Source organism: Sceloporus undulatus, chromosome 6, assembly GCF_019175285.1.
Source record: "Sceloporus undulatus isolate JIND9_A2432 ecotype Alabama chromosome 6, SceUnd_v1.1, whole genome shotgun sequence".
Lineage (NCBI taxonomy): Eukaryota > Metazoa > Chordata > Lepidosauria > Squamata > Phrynosomatidae > Sceloporus > Sceloporus undulatus.
This window is the reverse complement of record NC_056527.1, coordinates 145,353,350-145,375,707: the sequence shown is the minus strand read 5'-3', so window position 1 is coordinate 145,375,707 and position 22,358 is coordinate 145,353,350. Positions and strand designations below refer to the sequence as shown.

General features: G+C 43.3%; 1 protein-coding gene across 4 annotated transcripts in view; it reads left to right on the top strand.

Moving 5' to 3' along the window:
* Window positions 1–18,822, top strand: part of ST3GAL4 (ST3 beta-galactoside alpha-2,3-sialyltransferase 4) — a 113,386-nt gene extending 94,564 nt beyond the window's left edge. For all 4 annotated transcript variants that reach the window (XM_042471468.1, XM_042471466.1, XM_042471467.1 and 1 more), the window contains 5 exons: window positions 7,104–7,199; window positions 7,800–7,989; window positions 9,059–9,202; window positions 14,334–14,477; window positions 16,358–18,822. In XM_042471468.1, the coding sequence (XP_042327402.1) occupies window positions 7,104–7,199; window positions 7,800–7,989; window positions 9,059–9,202; window positions 14,334–14,477; window positions 16,358–16,444 (661 nt within the window). In that variant the 3' untranslated portion in view covers window positions 16,445–18,822. The remainder of the gene's footprint in view (window positions 1–7,103; window positions 7,200–7,799; window positions 7,990–9,058; window positions 9,203–14,333; window positions 14,478–16,357) is intronic.
* The last annotated feature ends 3,536 nt before the right edge of the window (window positions 18,823–22,358 follow it).

Below are 22,358 nucleotides of genomic sequence, written 5' to 3'. Positions count from 1 at the left end.
CTTCCAATGTAAGGAACCCCCAGGGGTCATCCATTCCAGCCCCATTCCTCTTTCCAGCATGGACACCTAGGAGGCTGCCCCATTCCTCTGTCCTGCATGGACACCTAGGAGGCTGCAAATGAAAGGGGCCCCTAGGGGTCATCCATTCCATTTTATTTAATAATAAAAATAATGAAAAAAAATAAGGGACCTAAGGGTCATCCATTCCAGCCCCATTCCTCTGTCCTGCAAGAACATCTAAGAGGCTGCAAATGTCAGGGGTCCCTAAGGGTCATCCATTCCAGCCTCATTCCTCTGCCCTGCATGAACACCGAGGAGGCTGCAAATGTAAGGGTACCCTAAGGGTCATCCATTCCAGCCCCATTCCACTGCCCTGCATGAACACCTAGGAGGCTGCAAATGTCAGGGACCCCAAAAGGTCATCCAAAGAGCGGCAGCGCTGAGAGAAAAAGGGAACCTCCGAGCCGTGAGGTTATTTATTTGAAAAAATAACTAAAAATCAAGTCAGGGGTGTATATATTTAATAATAAAAATAATGAAAAAATAACTAAAAATCAAGACAGGGGTGTATATATTTAATAATAAAAATAATGCATCCTGTATCCCCCACTCATTGCCACCCCAGAATGCCTCTTGCACATATAATAATAATAATAATAATAATAATAATAATAATAATTTCATCACCGTAAATGCCAGAAAAGGATGCGATTGTCATGCATTCTTTTATGACTTTTAAAAGCAATTCAGAGTTGTCCCTGAATTCCTTGCAAAATCATGTATTGTTTTGCCAATTGCCTAATTGACAAAAGCCACAAATGTAACATTCGATTGTAACATTCGCATTTTAGCATGGATTCTCCAAGGCAAAAAGTGCCCTTTTATTGTTCCCTTTCACTTTTATTAGCTGACTTCCAGCAAAGGGATACTGTTGCAAAGGGCAAATACACATACACACACACACATATTCCTAAGCAAAAAAAATAACAAAACATGCACTCATTTTGCCAAAAATAGTTTATTTAAAAAGGGAGGAAAGTGCCTGATGGGAGCTCTGTTCATGCCCTGCCTTTGACCTGACCTGAACTGCCCCCCTTTCCTCCTGCTTACACTTTGCCATTGCCTTCCACTGAGGCTGAGACAGAGTGACCTGTCAGTTCTAACTGACCCATGGAATCAGTTGGGAATAAAATGGAAATGCAGCACAGGCATTCTGACTGTAGCACCTGCATATAACACAAACAATAATAATAATAACAACAACAACAATAATAATGGCGCTTAAGTTCCAGGAGCAAGAAGAAAACAAGCACCCCAAAAATCATGTGCATAAATTGTCAAAAGAGGCTGCTCCTGCTGCATCCATTTCCCTACATCCCCAGCTTTTCTCCACAGCCCTATTTCCGTGGGCAATCCTCCTCCTCCTCTTCCTTCCTCCGACCCTCACCTCCCTCTGAGCTGCCCTGGGTCCTTCATCCTCCTCCTCCTGCTCCATTATAGGATGCCCTCCGTGGCTCCCTTCTTCCCACGGCTCCTTCCTCCTCCTCCTCCTCCTCCTCCTCCTCCTCCTCCATCACTTTCTCCACTCCCCCCCCACCAAAAGCCACCCTGATTTCCCCTTTTGCCTTCTGTCATCCTTTGCATCCAGATTCCCCTTTTTCCTTCGGCTCTTTCCTTCTCCCCCTCCCCTCCGCTAAATAGGACCCTAAAGATGGGGGGGACCCCCTCGCTCCCCCGGAAGCACAAAGGTCATGATGCCACCAAAGCCTCCAAAGGGCATGCGCAAGGATTTTGATGCAAAATGCTCGACAGAAACGGAAGGCGCTGGTGTAGTAGACAGTTCCGCTAAGCATGGTTTTGCATCACACAGATCGCAACTTTTGCGCAATTGTAGAGCTAACATAACATTACGGGGGAATGACAGAAAAGCAAGCAATGTGGTAAGACATTGCGCGAAACAGTCATTTTGTAACGTTCTCTACACTTCCTTAGCGCAATTGCAGGGTCCAAAACTTGATTCTGATAAACTCCTATGTCTTTGTTTTATTTTTGGTTATTGTTCTTGTTATTCTAGAAGTAGCTCCTGTTCTAAAGTTGGTTCTGATGTTGTGAGTGGGTGCTGGGCCTAATAGTGGGAAAGCACCTGTCATGTTATATTAACATACTTAAACACACACTCTTTTTTTGGGGGGGGGGCTTATTATAATACAGACTTGAATGTACAAAGATGTTTTCATTCTTTTTCTCATCTTAAACACAACAGCTATAAACCTGAATACATATCCTATCATGATGCCATAAGAGACTAATATTTAGCGACAAGTAGAAAGGATTAAATAGTCAAATACAAGAATGAAAAATGCAATACATAGTGTTACAAACTCAAACTGGGATTTACGTAGATCTAGTGATTTAAAAAAGACACAGACTATAACTACAGCTTTCCAGTGATGGAGGGGAGGAATCCTCAATCGGATCAGTTCCCTCTTTTTGCTCCAACAGGCAGGAACTAAAGACTTGCAGGTGACGTCATTGGAGGGAACGCCCCCTGTGTCTCCAGTCTTGTTCCTGCCTCGCTCCAGACAACTCGTTCCTTGATTCTCTCTTTCCTTCCTTCTCCAAAAAAAAAAAAAAAAAAAAGATTTTACCTCTCCCTCCTTCCTCCCCCCCTCCCTTTTCCCTGAGTGCAAGAATAGATAGTGAAGCCAGGAATTCTACATTAGAGGAGGTGGAAGAGAGCCCCAGCATGTCCGGGGAATCTTCGCAGTTTGAGAGGGACCCGCAGCGAGCCAGAACCACAGCTCAAGCGGGGACTCCCAGAGCGGTGCGGCTGGAGGAGGATGAACCCTTGTCTCTGGGCCCAGATACACCATGCCACTCTCTCCCATCCCGAGATCGGGAAGGGGTGGCACAGGCAGTTGAGCCCGTCTGGCATCCTTCACCCTCCCACCAGAGATTTCCTCCCCTTTGGCCTCCATAATCGCCATGCAGGCGTCAATCATTGCGGGCCAGACCAGTGCCTCTACCCCACTCCAACCCCAGGGCCCACCCAGCTTGCTGCCCGCAACTCAGCCCACTTCCTCCCATAACCTCAATAGAAACACCATCATGGGGTGCCAGGGTTCCCCCCACCAGGCGCAGTCTTCCTCATTCTCAGTGCCAACCAGATCATTCTCGGATGCCATTCCCACAAACGAAAGGGGCAAATTTACATCTAGGTCCCACAAACAGCTCAAAACCGTTGTATTCTTTTAACATTGTAAGCCGCTTTGATTGTTTTAACAAAAAGCGGGGTAGAAATAAAAGCTTTATTTATTATTTATTTATTAAACAGTTAAAAGTGGTGGGAAAAGGACCACCAAATCTGATCACTGCAAGGCTGCCAATAAAAGAAGGGCGATATCTGGTGGCCACCACCCAGACTACAAAAAGGCTAACAATGGTCTGATTAAAGATATTCTCCAAATCAACAGTCGCAGTCTGTTCGGCTTTGGGAAAAATGCCTCCAACAACCCTGAATCCTCCAATTCCGGAAAACAGGGCTCCAATCAGCTATCCTGACTGCCTGTCCAACCTGGTGGGGGCCAGACTACAACATTCCACCAATCTGGGAGACCACCACCTCAGACAAATGGGTATTGTCGACAATCTCAGAGGGCTACTGGATAGATTTTATTCACCCACCCCACGATCACTTCACAGTCTCACCAAAGTCGAAGCGTCCACACAAACACCTCCTGATGTTGGAGGCCATTGATCACCTTCTACACATAGGGGAGATCGAACAGGTTCCACCACCAGAGATATACAAGGGTTGTTACTCGATTCTGTTTATCATGCCCAAAAAGGACAAGTCATGGAGGTCAGTTCTGGATTTAAAAAGAGTCAACAAGAACATCTGAAAATGTCATTTCAGGATAGAGACTCTAAAGACAATACTAGTGTCACTAAAACCATGAGCCTATATGGCCTCACTTGACCTAACTGAGGTGTATCTACATGTCCCAATACATCCATCACACTGCAGATATTTTCTTTTTACAACAAACTCCACTTCCAATACAAGGCCTTCCCATTTGGCCTCTCATCAGCCCTGAGGCTATTCACCAAACTGATGATAGCCTTAGTCGCACACTGAAGGCTTCAGGGCCTTCCCGTATTTAGACGATTTATTGATTGCTGTTCCTTCTCATTGACAGGCCTCCAACACGGTAAACACTGTTTTAGACTCATTGTCTCTCCATGGTTTTCTAGTAAATCATGGGAAGAGCCACCTTCTCCCTCCCCAGTCAATTCTGCACTTAGGTACCTTGATGGACACTATGAAGGGAGCCGTGTCCCTCCCTCTGGAAAGGATAAAGACCATTCAAGACCTAATAGTCTCCATCCTACCTTCACCATGGCAGACCTATTACTCATTGCAAGGATACAGGAACTTATGATATCAGCCATGCCCTGTGTCCCATGGGCTCGATTCCACTCAAGAGAATTGCAATGGCTGCTACTTCCACTTCAACAGACGATCATCATGAAGAGACACACAAGGGTCCACATACCTCAAAGTGTAAAGAGCTCACTACGATGGTGGATGTCCACTCGGATTCATATGGGACACCCAATTTGGCAACACCAACAGGTCCAGATAACCACAGATGCAAGCCTACATGGGTGGGGCACCACTCTCAACACACAAGTGGCCCAAGGCAAGTGGAATGATCACGAACGATTCCACAGCATCAGTGGGCTAGAGCTAATAGCAATACGCCTGGCTCTTCATGTCCTCACCCATCTGGTGACCAATGCCAACCTTCTGGTCAGAAAAGACAACATCACAGCAAAGGCTCATGTCAACAAAGAGGGCAGGACAAGATCACGTTCGCTGATGCAAGAAGCCAAGAGACTACTAAATTGGTCAGAAAACAACCTAAGAGCCGAACACATAAGAGGAATCCTGAACAGATTGGCTCAGCAGAAGGGGCATAGACCAGGCAGAATGGCATCTCCACCCAGAGGTCTTCCAGCTGATATCCCGGACTCTGGGAATGTCCAAGGTGGACCTGTTTGCATCTCTGATAAATAATCAGCTGCCAAGATTCTTTTCTTGATTCCCATCTCAGGGCTTAGAAGAGATGCACCATGGCCAAACAGTCTAGAGTATGCCTTTCCCCCCCGATCCCGCTGATCACCAGATGCCTACTAAAGCTAAGAAGTGAAAGATCAGTACTGATATTGGTCGCTCCTCATTGGCCAAGAAAGGCCTGGTTCCCAGAAATCTTAACTCTGGCCTAAGACGAGATCAAGCTTCCTCTTCATCCAGACCTACTGTCATAGGGCCAGATATTCCATCCAGGCCTACAATGGCTCAATCTTCACACATGGAGCCTCATTCTGTTAAAAGATGGCATAAACCCTCAGGTCGCAGAAACTATCATCTAGTCCAGGAGACCCTCAACAAGAAAGATTTATGAATATACTTACCGCAACTTCACATCTTGGTGTAAATCAAATAACATATCCTCATCCTTATTCTCTGTAGGTGATCTTCTCCTCTACCTTCAACAAGGCTTCGACAAAGGTCTCAAGCCTAACACCCTAAAAAGACAAATATCAGCAATCACGTTGGCTTTGCCTGTTAAGCTGTCAAATCGCATGTCATCTCACCCTTATGTCAAAAAATTATTGAGGGCAGCCATGCTACTTGGCCCTTGCACAGTTCACCGTTATCCAAGTTGTAGCTATTACCTCCACCAGGAGAATATTAGAGCTAGGAGCCTTGTTGGTCAGAACGGAGCTCTGTTCCTTTAGAGATGACTCTGTGGTATTATGTCTAGACCCAACCTTTATTCCTAAGTTTAATTCTACATTCCACAGGTCTCAAGAGATTATTTTGTTGTCTTTCTGCCCCAACCCTAAAAAGGAGTTGGAGAAAACCTGGCACATGCTAGATGTCTGCAGGGCTCTTTGGATTTACATCAAGTCCACACACCATTTTCACAGCTCTGACTGCCTGTTTGTCTCCTTTGGTTCTTCATTGAAGAGCAAAAAAGTCTCCTTGTCAACACTATCTAGATGGATATGAGACTGCATATCCAAGTGCTACAACTCAGACAACTCATCCATGCCACAGGCTATCACTGCTCTTGAGCTGCTCTCTCCACCAATGCTCCATTGCTGGATATCTGTAAGGCTGCGACATGGGTCTCCCCTTCCACATTTGTCTGCCATTACCCTCTCAATGTATTCCAATCTGTGGAAGCGTCATTTGGTAGGCGAGTCCTTCAAACAGTTGTCTAGTTGCCATTATCAGTTCTCCCGCCCATAGTTCGATAGTTTTGGCATATCCCGATTGAGGATTCCTCCCCTCCATCGCTGGAAAAATTAACATTGGCTTACCTTGTGATATGTTTGTTTTCAGCAATTGAGGCGGAGGAATCCTAGCCTCCTAGAACTGAAGTGATGCTTCGATTGTAGATAGGGTGGAGTTATCCATTAATTAAGCATTATATAGTTTGACTATTAACCTAGCTAGATATTAGTGTTAAAAGAGAGTTATGGACTTTGGCTATATCAACAACCGGAGACACGGGGGGGGGGGGGGGTTTCCTCCAGTGGCATCACCTGCAAATCTCTAATCCCTGCCTATTGGAGCGAGAAGAGAGAACTAACCCAATTGAGGATACCTCCACCTCCATCTCTAAAAACAAACATATCACAAGGTAAATGTATACTTTTTTTGAACATTTTCAAACCATGGATGCTTGAATCCATGTATAAGAAGGGCCAACTGTTCTGGCAAGAAATAGTTTTCTGTTCTGATCTGCTGCAATAAATGCTTTCTGGTTCATCCATGAAGCTTGGTTATTGAGTTAGATAGAAACAGGGCATCACAACCACTTTTCTGTCAAGATGTTTATTCTAATTTCAGTCAAAATCTGCCGTCTTGTAACTTGAAACCATCTGACCTAGTTTTACCTTCCAAGGCAGCAGAGAACAAGCTTTCCTCCTCCTCACAGGAATGTGATTATCTGCTTAGCCTACCTCTTAAAATTTTTCTTCTCTGTCTGATGATCTGTAATTTAATATCTTCCATTTCTCCTTTGCAGTTTGAAGTGCCGGAAATGTGCAGTTGTAGGGAATGGTCACCGACTCAGAAACAGCTCTATGGGAGATGTCATTAACAAATACGATGTTGTGATCAGGTACTGAAATGCCCATGATTTGTGATCTTCAGAGGAACTAATTCCCTTGGACACAGTGAATTTATTTAGATGCAACTAGGGTTGTATCAACGCTGCACAATTATAGCAGTGTGATATGAATTTAACTGTCATGGCTCCCTCCTATGGAATCCTGGGATTTTTAGTTTTAGTGCAAGGTTCTTAAAATTCTTTAGTGCAATCCCTGGAAATACTGCGTTAGAGGCCTCTGGCAGAGAACTCCAAGTATCTTATGAAACTACGAATCCCAGGATTCCATTTGATGGAACCATGTCAGTTAAAGTAGTAAAGTGCTGTAATTGTATACTATGGATCAATTCTTCTCTAACATATAGACCTCTGGCACATTTTTTTCCTTTCTTGTTCCCACCAACAGCAATAATGGGATGGTGAAAAGCATGAGATACACAGGACAGCTGTGTGTGTGTTTTTTCAAGTGGAGAAAATTCAGTGCAGAGTTTTTACTAACATCTCAATGATTTTTCTAAAATGGTCCAGTTTTTGAAGAAAGGCTCAGAAATACTCGTGGGTTGTGTGTGTTTCTGCCTTTGCCTCACTGTGTAACTTCTTCCAACATCCTAGGTTGAACAATGCTCCTGTCCATGGTTATGAACATGATGTGGGCTCCAAAACCACTATGCGGCTCTTCTATCCAGAATCAGCACACTTTAACCCCCAAACCGAAAATAACCCAAACACATTGCTGGTGCTCGTGGCATTCAAACCCATGGATTTCCTGTGGATGGAAACAATTCTCCATGATAAGAAGAGAGTAAGTTATTGGGAGGTCAGGAACAGCATATCTGGACAATACTCTCTTCTCAGTGATTTATTTCTAAAGAAAGAATGTCTAGAGCTTATGTGTGCTGGAAACCTCAGAAGGATATCAGTATAAATTCTCACATAGCACTGTGGATTGTGTTTTGGACTTGGGTCTGGAAGACCAGTGCTGAGCCAGCTTGTTTTTTTGCTGTTCCATAGGCTGGAATACAAACCAGTGGGTTCAGTTTCTAATATATTATATTTCTGTCGTCATATGAATAAGCCAGCCTGGTGTAATGGTTTGAGTGTTAGATTCAGACTCTGGAGACCAGGGTTTGAATCTCAGCTCAGCCATGGAAATCCACTTTGTGGCCTTGAGCAAGGAACACTCTCTCAGTCTAGAGGATGGCAATGGGAAACCACGTTTGAAGAAACATACCAAGAAAACTCCATGATAGGGCCACCATAAGTTGGAAATGACTTGAAGGCACACAGCAACAACATGTGTGTGTGTGCGTGTATTACTGTAAGAGCTGTTTTACAAGTGGAATAGATTGCCTCAGAAGGTAGTGGACTCATCATCTTTAAACAGTCTTTAAACAGAGATTGGAAAGCATTATTTTTGGAATGTTTTAGTTGTGTATTCCTGTTGGACTAATTTTAAGATTCAGTGTTTCTGCTATGGTCACATGTGATAGCTGTGGACATGATATATTCTGCTCAGGTAGTTTCCCCATATATAAAATGAGAAGACTAACCTACCGACCAGAGTGATTTTGTGGATGGACATATTTGCAGCAGCTGTTCAAAATGTTTTGGAAAAGGAGGACTATTCTTTGTTGCTCAGAAGTGTTATTATCTCTGAGCAGCCTTAAGATGTGGAGAAGGAGAGAAAGAAATCCAGTCCAGCAAGAGAAATAAGTTTGCAAGGGGTAATACCCAAACACCTCTGTTGAAATTGATTGGAGGTTTTTTAGTCTTACTTTCCTATTTCCTCAGTGATTTACTCAGCTCTTGTTTCAACATGGGTTCGTGAGAAGAATACACAACTGACCTTTTCATGTTTATCCTTTTCTTAGATTCGAAAGGGCTTCTGGAAACAGCCTCCATTAATCTGGGATGCAAATCCTGAGCAAGTGAGAATCCTGAATCCATATTTTATGGAAATTACTGCTGCTAAATTGCTTAATATACCAATGAAGCAGCTGAGGAAGTTTAAACAGGTAAGAGGGTGAGATATATCAAAGACACATAAAAAGAGAGAATACAAAGAGACATTATATGGATAAAGGATTTGAGACTCCACTCCTCAAATGTGCACTTCTATTTTCTCTGGAAGTTATCAAGTTGTGCTACTCTTCTCTCACCTGTGGAATAGTATTCCTTCCCTTGTTTAAGCACCAAGATATCTTTAGCCAATGTATATACAAGATGGGCAATTAATAATAATAATAATAAAATCTTTATTTCTACCCCGCCCTTCCAAGAAGATCAGGGCGGCTTACAACAGTGTGACATGCACACAATACAAAGTTAAAAACACATAACAACATATACAACTAAAACAGCAATAAAAGCCCCATAGCCCGTCCTCATGGCCACGGAAGAGGAGGGAGGCCCGCAGGATCTTAATCGGGGAATGCCTGTTTAAATAGGAAGGTCTTAAGGTCTCTCCAGCCTTAGCTATCTCTCCAGCTGTCTTTATTCCAAACTTAAAATGAGTGCTAGGGTAGAGAATACTGTAGATTGGTTTCAGAGCAGAAGTGCAGGTAGGATTTCATTAGGGGAAATGGCAGAAGAGGGATGGAGTTAAAAGACCCCCTTCTCCAGGGTTGGTGCCCTGAAGCTAGTGTCCTCTCTGACTCTGCATGACTTGAGATATTAAAAAGACTGCATCTACAAATTTGATCACAGACAGCCTAATATGGCTCACATTGCTAAGAATTCCTTTCCAGCTAAAATGCAGCATCTATGAACATTTTTCATGTAGGGATAGAATGCTAATTTTCTATCTATTCTGTTCTGGTCAGGCCCCACCTGGAATATTGTGTCCAGTTCTGGGCACCACAATTAAAAAAGGACATTGAGAAACTGGAGCGTGTCCAAAGGAGGGTGACTAAAATGGTGAAGGGTCTGGAAACCATGCCCTATGAGGAACAACTTAGGGAGCCAGGGATGTTTAGCCTGGAGAAGAGAAGGTTAAGAAGTGATATGATAGCCCTGTTCAAATATTTGAAGGGATGTCATATTGAGGAGGGAGTAAGCTTGTTTTCTGCTGCTCCAGAGAATAGGACCCAAAGGAACAATCAATGGAAGCAAGCTCCAGGAAAAGAGATTCCAGCTCATCATTAGGAGGGACTTCCTGAGAGTAAGGGCTGTCCAACAGAGGAACACACTTCTTCCTCTGAGTGTAGGGGGTCTCCCTCCTTGGAGGCTGTCTTTAAGCAGAGGCTGGATGGCCATCTGTCAATGGGGATGCTTTGATGGAGATTACCTGCATGGCAGAATGGGGTTGGACTGGATGGCCCTTGCGGTCTCTTCCAGCTCTATGATTCTATCTAATATAATCTCATCCATTACAAATGCAGAAATTGCTTGTTTATTAATTCTGTTTTGAATTTCTGCATATCTGATTCTCTCTGACAAGCAGTAATAAAATCAGATTTTATGGCTACCATATTAAGAGAAAGGCAGGATATAAATTAAATAAACAAAATGTTGTTACCTTATATACTGGACTATATAAGGTATATAGTCATGTATAAGTCGAGGGCAGGTTTTGGGGGCAAAATTATGGATATTTGTACGACCCTTGGATAAGTCAAGGGTCAAACTTAGGGACATGCAACAAAGGATCTAAATGATGAAGCAAAGGAAAACAGTGTCAAAGAACCTACAATATTATGGCAGGCATAACCATTTTGGCTCACACTAAAGGCTGGATGGAAAAGAGAGTAGAGGGAGGCTTGTGCTTTCAGGACAGATTGCACTCTTGCCTTTAATCAGGGGATAGTTCCCTTTTTAATAAGAGTTTTAGTATAGTATTTGCATTGACCCATGGATAAGTCAACCTAGGTTTTTGGGGTCAATTTTTTAACTAAAATTTTGAGACTTATACATGAGCATATAATACAGTATTTAGAATCCTCAGCCAGAGAGCTCTAATATCTCTCCAGGTGGTGGGTGGGTGGGTTGTATTATCGTAGGGGTTTTGAGGTTTTGTTTCTATTTGTTTTTGTTTTGTTTTTGTTTTGTTTCGTCTTTCGTTTCTTTGTTTCCTTTTTGTATGTTGACTAATACTGTAATTGTCAAATAAGTGTTTTGTTAATGCACCAATAAAAATTATTATTTTAAAAAAAATCTCACCAGACTACATATCCCAGAATTGCATAAGACACAGCCATGGCAGTTAAAGTGGAATCATAGTGCTATCATTTTATAGTGTTAAAAGGCCTATGCTCCCATTCTGTGAAATCCTAGAACTTGCAGTTTAAGAAGGGGATTTGGAGCTCTAGTGCCTCACCAGACTAGAAATCCCTGGATTCCATAGGATGCAGCCACAGCAGTTAAAGTGGAATCATAGCATTATAACTGTGTGGTGTGAAAGGGCCCCCAATGTGGCACAACCTGGACACTGATTTGCAGTCTCAGAGAGAACTAGGCTTTAGTTTATCTCATTTCCAGACACAGCCCTGCTTTTTATATTCAGTGCAGTTTTCTTTCCAGCTGGCATACTTTACCTTTGCCCTTGCTTGCCCAATCACTTTTATTGTTTCCATGAAAACCTTTCAACCACTCCTTCATTTTTATGGCTGACATTTAAAATGTCCTGAGAAAAGTGTATGAAACTACATTTCTCCAAGGTTGTGCAACTGCCTCATAGAACCACCACAGACATAGTTAGTCATTGTTAATAAAGAACAGAGTGAAGCATCTGATACTTTCAGCTTCATTGGCTATATTATCTTCATTAAGTATTTAGTACTGTGTTTGTAAGGTATGTAGGCAATTCATGGTATTTCTGTTTTTTAAAACATCCTCAGAGATCATAATGAGAGCTAAGGTTGTTCAAGGGCCCAGGAGTAGGATTTTTGGTACTTAATTATTCCTCTTCTAGAATCATAGAGTTGGAAGAGACCTCAACGGCCATCCAGTCCAACCCCATTCTGCCATGCAGGAAATCACAATCAAAGCATCCACAGCACATGGCCATCCAGCCAAAAAAATAATACAGTCCTCCCTCCATATTCACTTGGGTTAGGGTAATGAGACCCCCGTGAATATGGAAAAATTGCGAACAACTCCACCCCACCCACTCAGAAGCCAGTTAAAGGGAAGGGTGGATGGGGGAAAGAGGAGCAGGTACTTGTACTCCTTTTGTCCCATCCTCCCATCTCTTTAACTGGTGCCCTGCCCCTTTCCCAGCCCTCTCCCATTGCTTCCTTCCACAGGAGGCAATGGGGCAGGGAAAAGGAAGAGGAGCCTCCATCCCCCCCAAGTGTCTTTCCCAGTTAGATCGCTGTCTGCGCTGCTCAGGAAGCGATCAGCCTGGGAAGGAGTCCTGGGGGGGAAGGATCCTTTTCCTCCCTTTGCCTGCCCCATTGCCCTCCCTTTGGACAGCTCAGGGAGCGATGGGGCAGGAAACGGATCCTGGAAGGATAGATGCTCCTTTTCCTTTTCCCAGTTGGATCGCTGCCTGGCCGGCCAGGAAAGAAAGAGAATTGGCTCCTGGGATTTTTCTCCTGAAGAGAAAAGCCCAGGAGGGAGAGGGAGAAGGAATGCCCAGGCTAGCAGCCTTGATCTCATGAATAATCAAGACCATGAATTTCAAGACCATGAATATGGGGGGTCGACTGTAATCCAAGCAAGAAGATACTAGTTAAGAAAATGTGATTTGAATAACTTGTGACAGATTTCTAGGTTGATCATTTCTTAACGCAGGAGCAGAATGATGTAGCAGCTAGAGTTCTGGACCAAGACTAAAGGAAGCCAAGTTCAAAACCCCAGTCACTTAGGAAATTCTCAAGTCACTTGGTGACAATAATTATCTGCTATCATAACCTATCTCACAGGAATGCTGTGAGAGCGAAAGGTGGGGACAGGGGCCATTTTGTAGTGGCTTTTGGGAGGATGGGCGATCTGGATAATTTATTTTATTTCCCCTATGGTAGAGTAAGTAAATCTACTTTAAATCTCCTTGGATGATTTAACTTAGTCTTCTCTAACTTGACACCTGCCAGATGTGTTCGACTACAACTCCCATCATTGTCAGGAGTTAAAGTCAGCACACTGGGAAATGCTTGGATGTGTGTGTGTGTGTCTGACCATGAGCATCCAGCACTGGCAGGACAAGGCTGATCAAGCACAGCTGATGCTCATAGCCTCAAGGACACCCTGATGCCTGTGTGCACCTATGCCCGGCTGATGAAACATCTAGCTGGATTGCACAGGAGATCACTTTAGAATGTAACACAGGAAGTCACTGGGTTTGGGAGACTGCATGGTCTGAAGGCTATATAAACTCAGGGGCTTCCAGTGATTGCTGTGTGGGTTGTAGTAGGAGTTGGTATTCGTTTGTGATCTGTATTATAGCACTGTAAATAAAGCACTTTGGGAGACTTGGCTTGTCTGGTCATTTATCAGCTGAAGCCTGGCATCGGTTGCTGAGAGTCCCCAGAGGTTCCTGCATTTCTTCAGTTCCTGGAAGACATCCAGCTGCTGTTATCGCAACTGAGTACTGAGAACCACGTTTCTGAATTTGCCAGCTTACTCTGCCTTATGCCAGCATTGGCTACAGGGCTCAGATGAGTTGCTGACAATCATACCCATTAAGACAATTCATCCACAATTTCTTAAGTGGTAGCAATGTATGGGAGTATTTTTCAACACTGCTCTTCTTTTTTTACCAAAGGGTGTTAATAATAATAGAAGAATAAGTATGACTTTGTGGAATGTGAAGGCACAATTAAGAGAGGGAGTACAGTGGTACCCCGGGATACGAATTACCCAGCTTACGAATTTTTCGGGATACGAAAAAATCCCATAGGGATTTATTGTTTCGGCTTACGAAGGTTTTTTCGGGTTACGAAAAAACCTCGGCGCTATTTCGCCACCGGAGGGCAGCAGAGAGCTATTTTTTTCCATTAGCGCCTATGGCAATTCAGGTTACGAAGGTTTTTCGGGTTACGAAATTAGCCGCGGAACGAATTAATTTCGTAACCCGAGGTACCACTGTATTTGAAAATAAATGCTCATTTGGTGTCTGTGTGGAGTTGAACTCATTCTTTATAAAGGCTGTATAAAGTACCACTCATGTATAGGAGAGAAACAGTCTGTCGTGTTGCTTTTCTTTAGAAACCAACCACAGGATTGGTAGCTATCACATTAGCCTTGCACTTCTGCGACATGGTCCATATTGCAGGCTTCGGATACCCAGATTCTGCCAACAAGAAGCAGTCTATACACTACTACGAACAAATCACTGTGAAGTCTATGGCTGTGAGTAACAACTTCTCTTGTCAAATGATGCTGCTCAGGCAGAGAGAGTATGGATGATCATGCTTTAGCTCAATAAGACAAAATATGAATAATCCTTTTGCTCATATCCACAGCTCTTTTACATTCTCTGGCAGACTAGCAGGATGTTTTCTCTACACCTTCCCTACAATTTCCAGTTTTATTTCTAACAGAAAACTGATTTGCAGTCTTGGAACCTACATAATTAACATATTAAGCCCACTTCAAACAATGCTTAAACATCAAGACTGCTGCCAAAAGCCTTCTAAGGGGCTGGCAGTCATTTCTACCATGTTTAGTGCCCCCAAGCCCCACTCCCCAGAGGCCAGTTGCTCAATTCTGGGTTTTGGGTTTGTTTTTGTTTTTTTTGCAATAAAATGGTTTTTTTTAAAAAAAATTGGTCCTCAAATAATAATAATAATAATAATAATAATACAGTAATAATATTTATATCCCGCCTCTCTACAAAAAGCAATTGGGGTGGCTTACAAAGTTAAAATATACAATTCAAACCCTCAACCCACCCCCCATTTCCTCTGAAGGATGAGAGGAGCATTTCCACGACATGTTGATGCCACCTTGGGCCTATTTAGGCCAAGAAAGGTCTTTTTTTGAAACAGGAAGTTTTTTTTTAAAAAAAAGGCCCCAAAACATGGTGAAAATGCTCCCTGATTCCATCGAAGGCATGTGAAGGCAAATAAATTGGTGGGTTATTTTTGTTGTTTGTTTTTTGCAGTACTGAGTGCAGCAGGTACTTGGCCCACCAAGGTCTTGGGGGCGCACTAATGTATCCCCCTCCCCTTCAACCGTTGCTCACCTCTTCCATAGATGAATATGCAGCAGTAGACAGCCTCTGTATCTTCCCAGAGTCTTCAGGAAGTTCTGGATACTGCTGTCATTGCTGTGTATCCAACTATAGGGATGGATCTAGGTACTTTGCTGCCACTGTTCCTCCCTCCACCCCACTTTCCACCAACCACTCTGCTGGGGAAGGGCTGCGCCAGATAAAGGGACAAGGTGATAGAGGAGATGTGTGTTCAAGTTGTGCCCGATGGAACCTTACAGTAAGTCTTCTGGATTGAAGATCTGCTAAATATTGAAGCTACACGAGCTCTATCCCATATTGAACCTGGCAAGCCCTATTGAGAAGGGAAGAAGATGGGCTTTGTAGCTTGGTCAGCTGTGCAGAACAACCTGTCCAAAGATACCAGCAGAGACAGACATCCAGCAGATTCTTTCTGGACACATATTAGTAGAAGGACATTGACAAAGGGAGTGTGTCCAGGAGAAAGTGATCAGAACATTGAGAGTTCTAGAAACCAAGTCCTATGAGGAACAGTCAAAAGACATGGGGATATTTAGCTTGGAGGAGAAAAGGTTAAAGAGACTCAAGGCAACTGCCTTCAGTTGTGACACATGGTCTCAGCAAGGTGGTCATGCCAAAAGTTTGGGATTGCCCACCCTGCCAGTCGTGAGCTTCTAATGGCTGTTACACATGAGAACAGACTTGTCTTCAATTGATCTAGAGAGCAAGTCTTGAAACAACTGGTGGAAATTGTGGGGAAGAGATTTTTGGCTAAATATTAGGATAATCTTCCCAATGAGAAGAGATGTTTGGTATTGGAGCAATCAGAACTGCTAGGTTTTCTTTTGCTGTGTATATAACTAAGCAAAGGAAGACATCTGTCAGAGATGCTAAAGTTGCATCCTAGAATGTAGATACTGCATTGAGCAAGATGAACTTGCAGTTCTATGATGCATTTGACCTTGCTATTTTGTCTCTTTCGGGGTCTGTTTAGTTACTTCAAGCACAAGCCACAATGCTGTATGGGCTAATGGATTTCTGTCATCTTGTTTTACAGACATCAGGGCACAATGTTTCACATGAAGCATCAGCAATAAAAAAGATGCTTGAAATGGGACTGATCAAGAACCTCACTTACTTCTGATGATATATGGACTTCTGCTCTGCCCCCCCCCCCCGCCCCCACCGAGCTGGTTGTTTGGTCAGCTCTTGGGGCTGGCAGCTTCTCACACACAGTTGCCTCTTCTTCCCCAAACTGACTGATGAAGAGACCCTGGAATATTGCTCAAAGGACAGATGGGGGTAGAAGCGTGTCGTGGATGGCCCCGGAAAGAGCTGGATGTCAGTGAGCAGAGCAGGGGGCCTTGGTTGATGGTGACCTCCATGGAGTCGTCTGCATCTGAAAAGCTGCAAGATTTTCTTGACTTCAGATAAAGGTTTTTAGGAAATGAAGCTCCTGAAATCTTCCGTAGCGGTAGAGATGTACTGTTTCAGTGACCAAAGCCAGTTCTGACTGTGGGCCTCACCAGTGATGCAAGCGACATTCCCATAGGAGTCCAATCATCTCTGCTGTGGCATGTTGCTGCGTGAATCACTGTTGCCTTCCCACTCTGAGAGATGCAGTGGCGGCTGTTTACTCGTCTGTGTAACTGATTCTTTTGTTGCCCAGTTGAGCAATAGGCAACTGAATGGTGGATTATTGAGTGTTAGCCATCTTTGCTTTCCTGCCATAATGAAGATAATACAAAGTGTTCTGGTTCATGTCCCCTGTGCAGTAAAAGAGTTTAGGATGGTCAGGAGAAAGATGGCTGGAGCTGATGGTGTTGATCATGTTTATCTCTCTTCCATTGGCTATGTTTTTTGAGACTGCAGCATAAGAGGAGAATACCCTTCAGTATTTTTTAGATTTTAAAATTTTTTTTAACTGAAAACATTCAAGATGAACTGAACGCTTGGTTTTTCCAGGCACTTGGCTGAAAGTAATTCTCCTTCTGTGAAGGATGTGTGTATTTGTGAGTGTATGTTTAATCTCTTTCTTTCTCTGTCCAAACCTGTTTTTCAATATAAACTTTAGGCTTCTTTCCTCCAGTATATGGGAGTTACATCCCTGCCAGAATAAGATTACAATACAAAGGAAGGGAGAAAATACAGGAACGTGCCTCATACTGAGTCATGCCATTGATCTATCTAGCCCAAACGTTTCAACAGACTGGAAGATGCTTTCCAGGGTTTGGGAAGGAGGCTTTCCTGACCCTTTCTGTAGATGCAAGAGAATAAACCTGGGCTTTCTACAAGTAAAACATGTGCTCCCCGAAGGAGTTGAGAAGTGCTCCTTGTAGAGAGAAGGAACCAAAATAGTGTTTCTCAGTAATTGAACCTAAGACTACACAGCACCTTTGTCTGCCTTTTCCAGTATATAGAAAAGATTTGCCATCACGACTGATCAGGGGTTAAAAGTGGGATGAAAGTGGAATGAATTTAAAGTAAACTGCCTCTTTATTTAGGCAAGTGGAGCGGGTTGGTCCAGTTATTTCAGAAATGGGCCCCAAGTTGGATTTAACTTCCTATCATGGGCACAAGAGCAATGCTTGGCAGAGGCTGTTCTCTAATATTTCTGGTTTTGTGTAGGCCTAAGAGTCAAGAGCCTACATTGCTTCAGTGTAGCAGAAATATCTGCTGGCATTGTTAACATTATGCAATTTCTGTGCTGAATAACAATGTGGCAAATTGTATGTGGATCAGTGGTTAATCGTCAGAGTTGACAACCCATTGCATAATCGCAGTGTGCAAAGGCAAGGCATAGAAACAATGTTCACCCCACTCTTTGAACTTTAATGTGCTACCCTATGCACAACAGCCTCAAGCGTGCAACTCCACTTACATGCCATCAGCTGAAAAGTTACTCTACATGCATAGTGCAACTTACGTTTGCATATGTCACTAATAGGATGCCAACCAATATGTTCATTTCCTTCTTATCATTCCTGTTTTAGGATCGAGGTGTATTTATGTCCCTTAAGTGCACTTGTTCCTTGTTAAAAGTCTGAATTGACTACTGCAGAATCTGGAACCTTTTGCATTCATAAAGGGGGAGAACACAAAGTGAGACAGATGATGAAATACATTCTCAATAGACCATCACCATACTTTGCATGAGCAAATAATGTGCCTTAGTCATGACTGCAAGCACCCAACTTTCTGGGCCTTGCCAGGAACACTACCTCCAATAGCTTAGGCCATCACTTCTATTGCCCTGAAGATAGTTGGTTGTCCATAGTATAGTCTGTAAGAATATCCAGAGGACATAAACACAGGGGCTGGTTTATCCTGGAAATCCAGATTGTTCCTTGCAGGTAAGGGGAAAGAGAGCTTGAAAGTTGTGGTTCTAAGGGGATTTGACTCCCATGACTTCTGTTTTTTTCCTTATTAAGTGATACTACAGTTCGTTGTTAAGTAATTTAATAAATTTAATTTAAAGCTACCCTTATAAATCATAAATAAAACACAGTTGTTTATTTCAAATGCATTTTTTCTTGTGGTTTGGTTAAGTTCATTCAGTTTGATGGTAAAGAGGTACCATCTTTGGTGGTGGGGATGTTTCAGGGTGTTGCAAGCCTTCAGTTGGTTCAAAGACCCATACGGTGGGGGGGGGGAACGACTATTCCCCTCCCCACAAACATGTCCCATCTATAGAGATGCTGGGAACAAGGCACTAATTATTGCTGTGGTGGAATACATAATGCTTTCATTTGGCTAAGAACAGGTTTTTATCCACAAGAGGATCATCACCAAAGGGAAGCTCAAGGATAATAAGAAAGAATGACCTCTTTCAGCCAGGACTTGGTTGAATATGTATCAAGATATATATTTTGCAAGTGATCAATCAAAGCCCATCTTCTAAATTATATAATGTATGTAGATTATACCTGAAAATGTTTCTCCTTCTTGTAAAGAAATTTCCAAGCCCTTTGATAGTCAAGTTAATTTACATTTTTCACTGCCAGCAACTATTGTCAGTGGTTTTTTAACATTAGAAATCATAAAGTGTGAAGAGGCAACATACATTTTCAAACAGCAGGAGGCAAAGACCAGAATCCTGGAGGTGACCTATGCTAGTATAGCCTTGGTTACATCAGTGTAAGTACATTTAAAAATATTGTGGAATATCCTTTCCTCTTTGTTCAGAACCTTTGCACACCAAGGAAAGAACGGGGAGGCTTTGTCCTCTCCCCGGCTGGTGGGTTTTTACTGGCTCTTGACTCCTGGGGATTTGTCAAGATGGAAGTGTATCTCCCCTTCTGAATTTATTCTGTAAATGAAACCCTTAGTACAGGGGTGCACAACTTGCGCATGTGGCCCGCCAAAGGATTTCTGGAAGCCCAGGGCCAAATAATCAGGAGGAGGATGTCCCGGCCGGCTCCCAGAGTCCTCCCTGATCTCACAGGGCTTTGGAGGATGGGAGCAATGGACTCTTCCCCCAGACTTCCCAGGAGAGCTTTTGCTGGGGGCAGGCTTACAACTCCTTTCACCCCAGAGAGAGTGAGGCCCTGAGGGAGGAGCTTTTTGTAGGGCAAGTGGCAGAGTAGAGCCGGGAGGGCAGAGAGAGATGAGGGAGTGAGAGAGCAAAAGAGCGAGAGAGGGCAGGGGTTAGGCTCATTAAGATAAGGGGCCCAGGGTCTTCACTGGGGTGTGGATGGGAGAGGAGAAGGAGAAGGACGCCACCCTGCTTTTGGTGAGCATCCTGGGATTCGGGATCCTCATCCTTGCAAGGCTGCCCACCTGACAAAGCTCCCAGGCTGCTCAAAGGTGAGCGACTCGACAGAGGAGGAGGAGGAGGGGAAGGAGACAAGGTAGCCCACCCACCGGGTTGTCCTCTGCCGTGTCATTCGAGCGGCCTGGGGTTTTTACTGGGCAGGCAGCCTTGCCGCTCAAAGATGAACGGCTTGGCAGAAGAGGACAATGCGGTGGGTGGGTTGTCTTGTCTCTTACCCCCATCCCCCCTCCTCCTCACAAGGCTTCCCACCCAGCAATGGGGGAAAGCGACAAGGACCCCTGCTCAGCAAGTTGTCCTCCTCCTCTTCAGCCGAGTCAGCAAGGCTGCCCACCTGGCAAAACCCCCAGGGTGCTCAAAGGCAAATGACTTGGCAGAGGAGGAGGAGGAGGACAATGTGGTGCGTGGGCGTCCTTATCTCTTTCCCCATCCTCCTCCTCCTCCTCCTCTAGAAAGAAGGAAGGAAGGAAAGAAGGGAGGAAAGAAAGAATCAAGGAAGTGAAGAAGTGAAGAAGAAAAAGATGGGGGAGGGTAAGAGGAAGAAAAGAAAGAAGAAAGAAAGAAGGGAGGGAGGGAGGAAGCAGGGAAAGGAAGAAAGGAGGAAGGGAGGAAAGAGAAGCAAGGAAATAAAGGAGGGAGGGAGGGAAAGGAAGAAGGGAGGAAAGAAAGAAGCAAAAAATAAAGAAGGGAGGAAAGAAAGGAGGGAGGGAGGGAGGAATGAAGGAAGGAAAGAAAGAAAGAAAGAAAGAAAGAAAGGAGGGAGGGGGGGAAAGAAAGGAAGGAGGGAAGGGATGACCAGACTTTCCGTCCTTTTCCTGGACATGTCTCCCATCTCATCCTTCCTGTCCAAGAGGAGGGATTCCAAAATGTCCTCCATTTTGAACATGTCTAAAAAGTATGGATTTACATTTATATGCTTCCAGCTTTTATTTGGCCTTGTCCTCCATTTTTCTTGAATGTCCTACATGTCACCTAAATGTCCTACATTTCCCTGTCCTAAACCTATTGGCAGCCTGAACAACCTAGCAGGCCTTAATTTTGGCCCCTACCTCCTTCTAAGTTGGGCACCCCTACCTTAGTATTTCATCAGGCTAGCTTCCACAGGTGGAACAAATGGATTATTTTGAGATACATCTAAATCTATTAGTATGCAGTTGTTGGATCAGTGATGCAGAAATTTGCGATTGGCATACATAAGATCCTATTCCCTGAGTATAGGAGTAAATGGACACATCCCTTTCCAATGAGCATGTTCCAAATCTACTTCGTACGTGTTCAATTGAATGTGCAAAAGTCAGAAAGAACTGGATGGCATGGGGAGGTCTGAGGTAGGACCAACAAATAAACCTTTGGCCTTCCCTACATACTTTGCAACTTTACAGGTTCAGGCAAAACACCTGAATGGGGCTTAAATCACATACTAAAGACATATTTTTAGCTGTTTCAGTAACAACATAGGGTTGTGGGTTTGGTTTTTTTAAAAAAAAAGTTTTGTATTTTCAGTAGAATGGCAAAATAAACAGGACCCCATCCCATGCTTTACTGAGAAACAATCACTTTATAAGACATTCTATGGTGTGTAAGTGGAGAATCCAAGACTAACAGTGCAATCCTCTGTACAGTTGGCCCTCTATATCCACAGATCTTTTATCCATGGATTCAAACATCCACAGCTTGAAAATATTTTTAAAATATATAAATTCCAAATAGCAAACCGTGATCTTGCCATTTTATATAAGGAACACCATTTTATTATGCCATTGAATATAACGGGACCTGAGTATTATTATTATTATTATTAACCTTTATTTCTAAAGCGCTGTAATTATACACAGCGCTGTACAAAGTCAGTAAAATTAAAAAGTACATAAAAGCCTGCCCAAGGCGTACATTCTAAGATAACAATAAAAGGAGGAATCAATAAAAAATTACCATATAGAAAAGAAAAAAATTAAAAACATCAAATATAAAACAAATCACATCACATCAAATATCCATGGATTTTGGGTTCCAAAGGGGGGGGGGGGGGGCCTGGAACCAAAACCTGATGGATATAAACTGCCCACTAATTATATCTAATTATATATATTCAGATATAAATCAATTAATTTTACTCCTAGGCAAATGGTAAAGCAAAGGGTATGGTGGGGAGCCATTACACATAATCCCCTTTTCCTGAATTACTGGGTCATTTTTTGTTGAAATTACTGTTTCTCACCACTTTTGCCTCATGCCTGGATAGTCACTTAATCTGGAGGTTACTGAAACTTGCTTGGGTCTGAAGTAC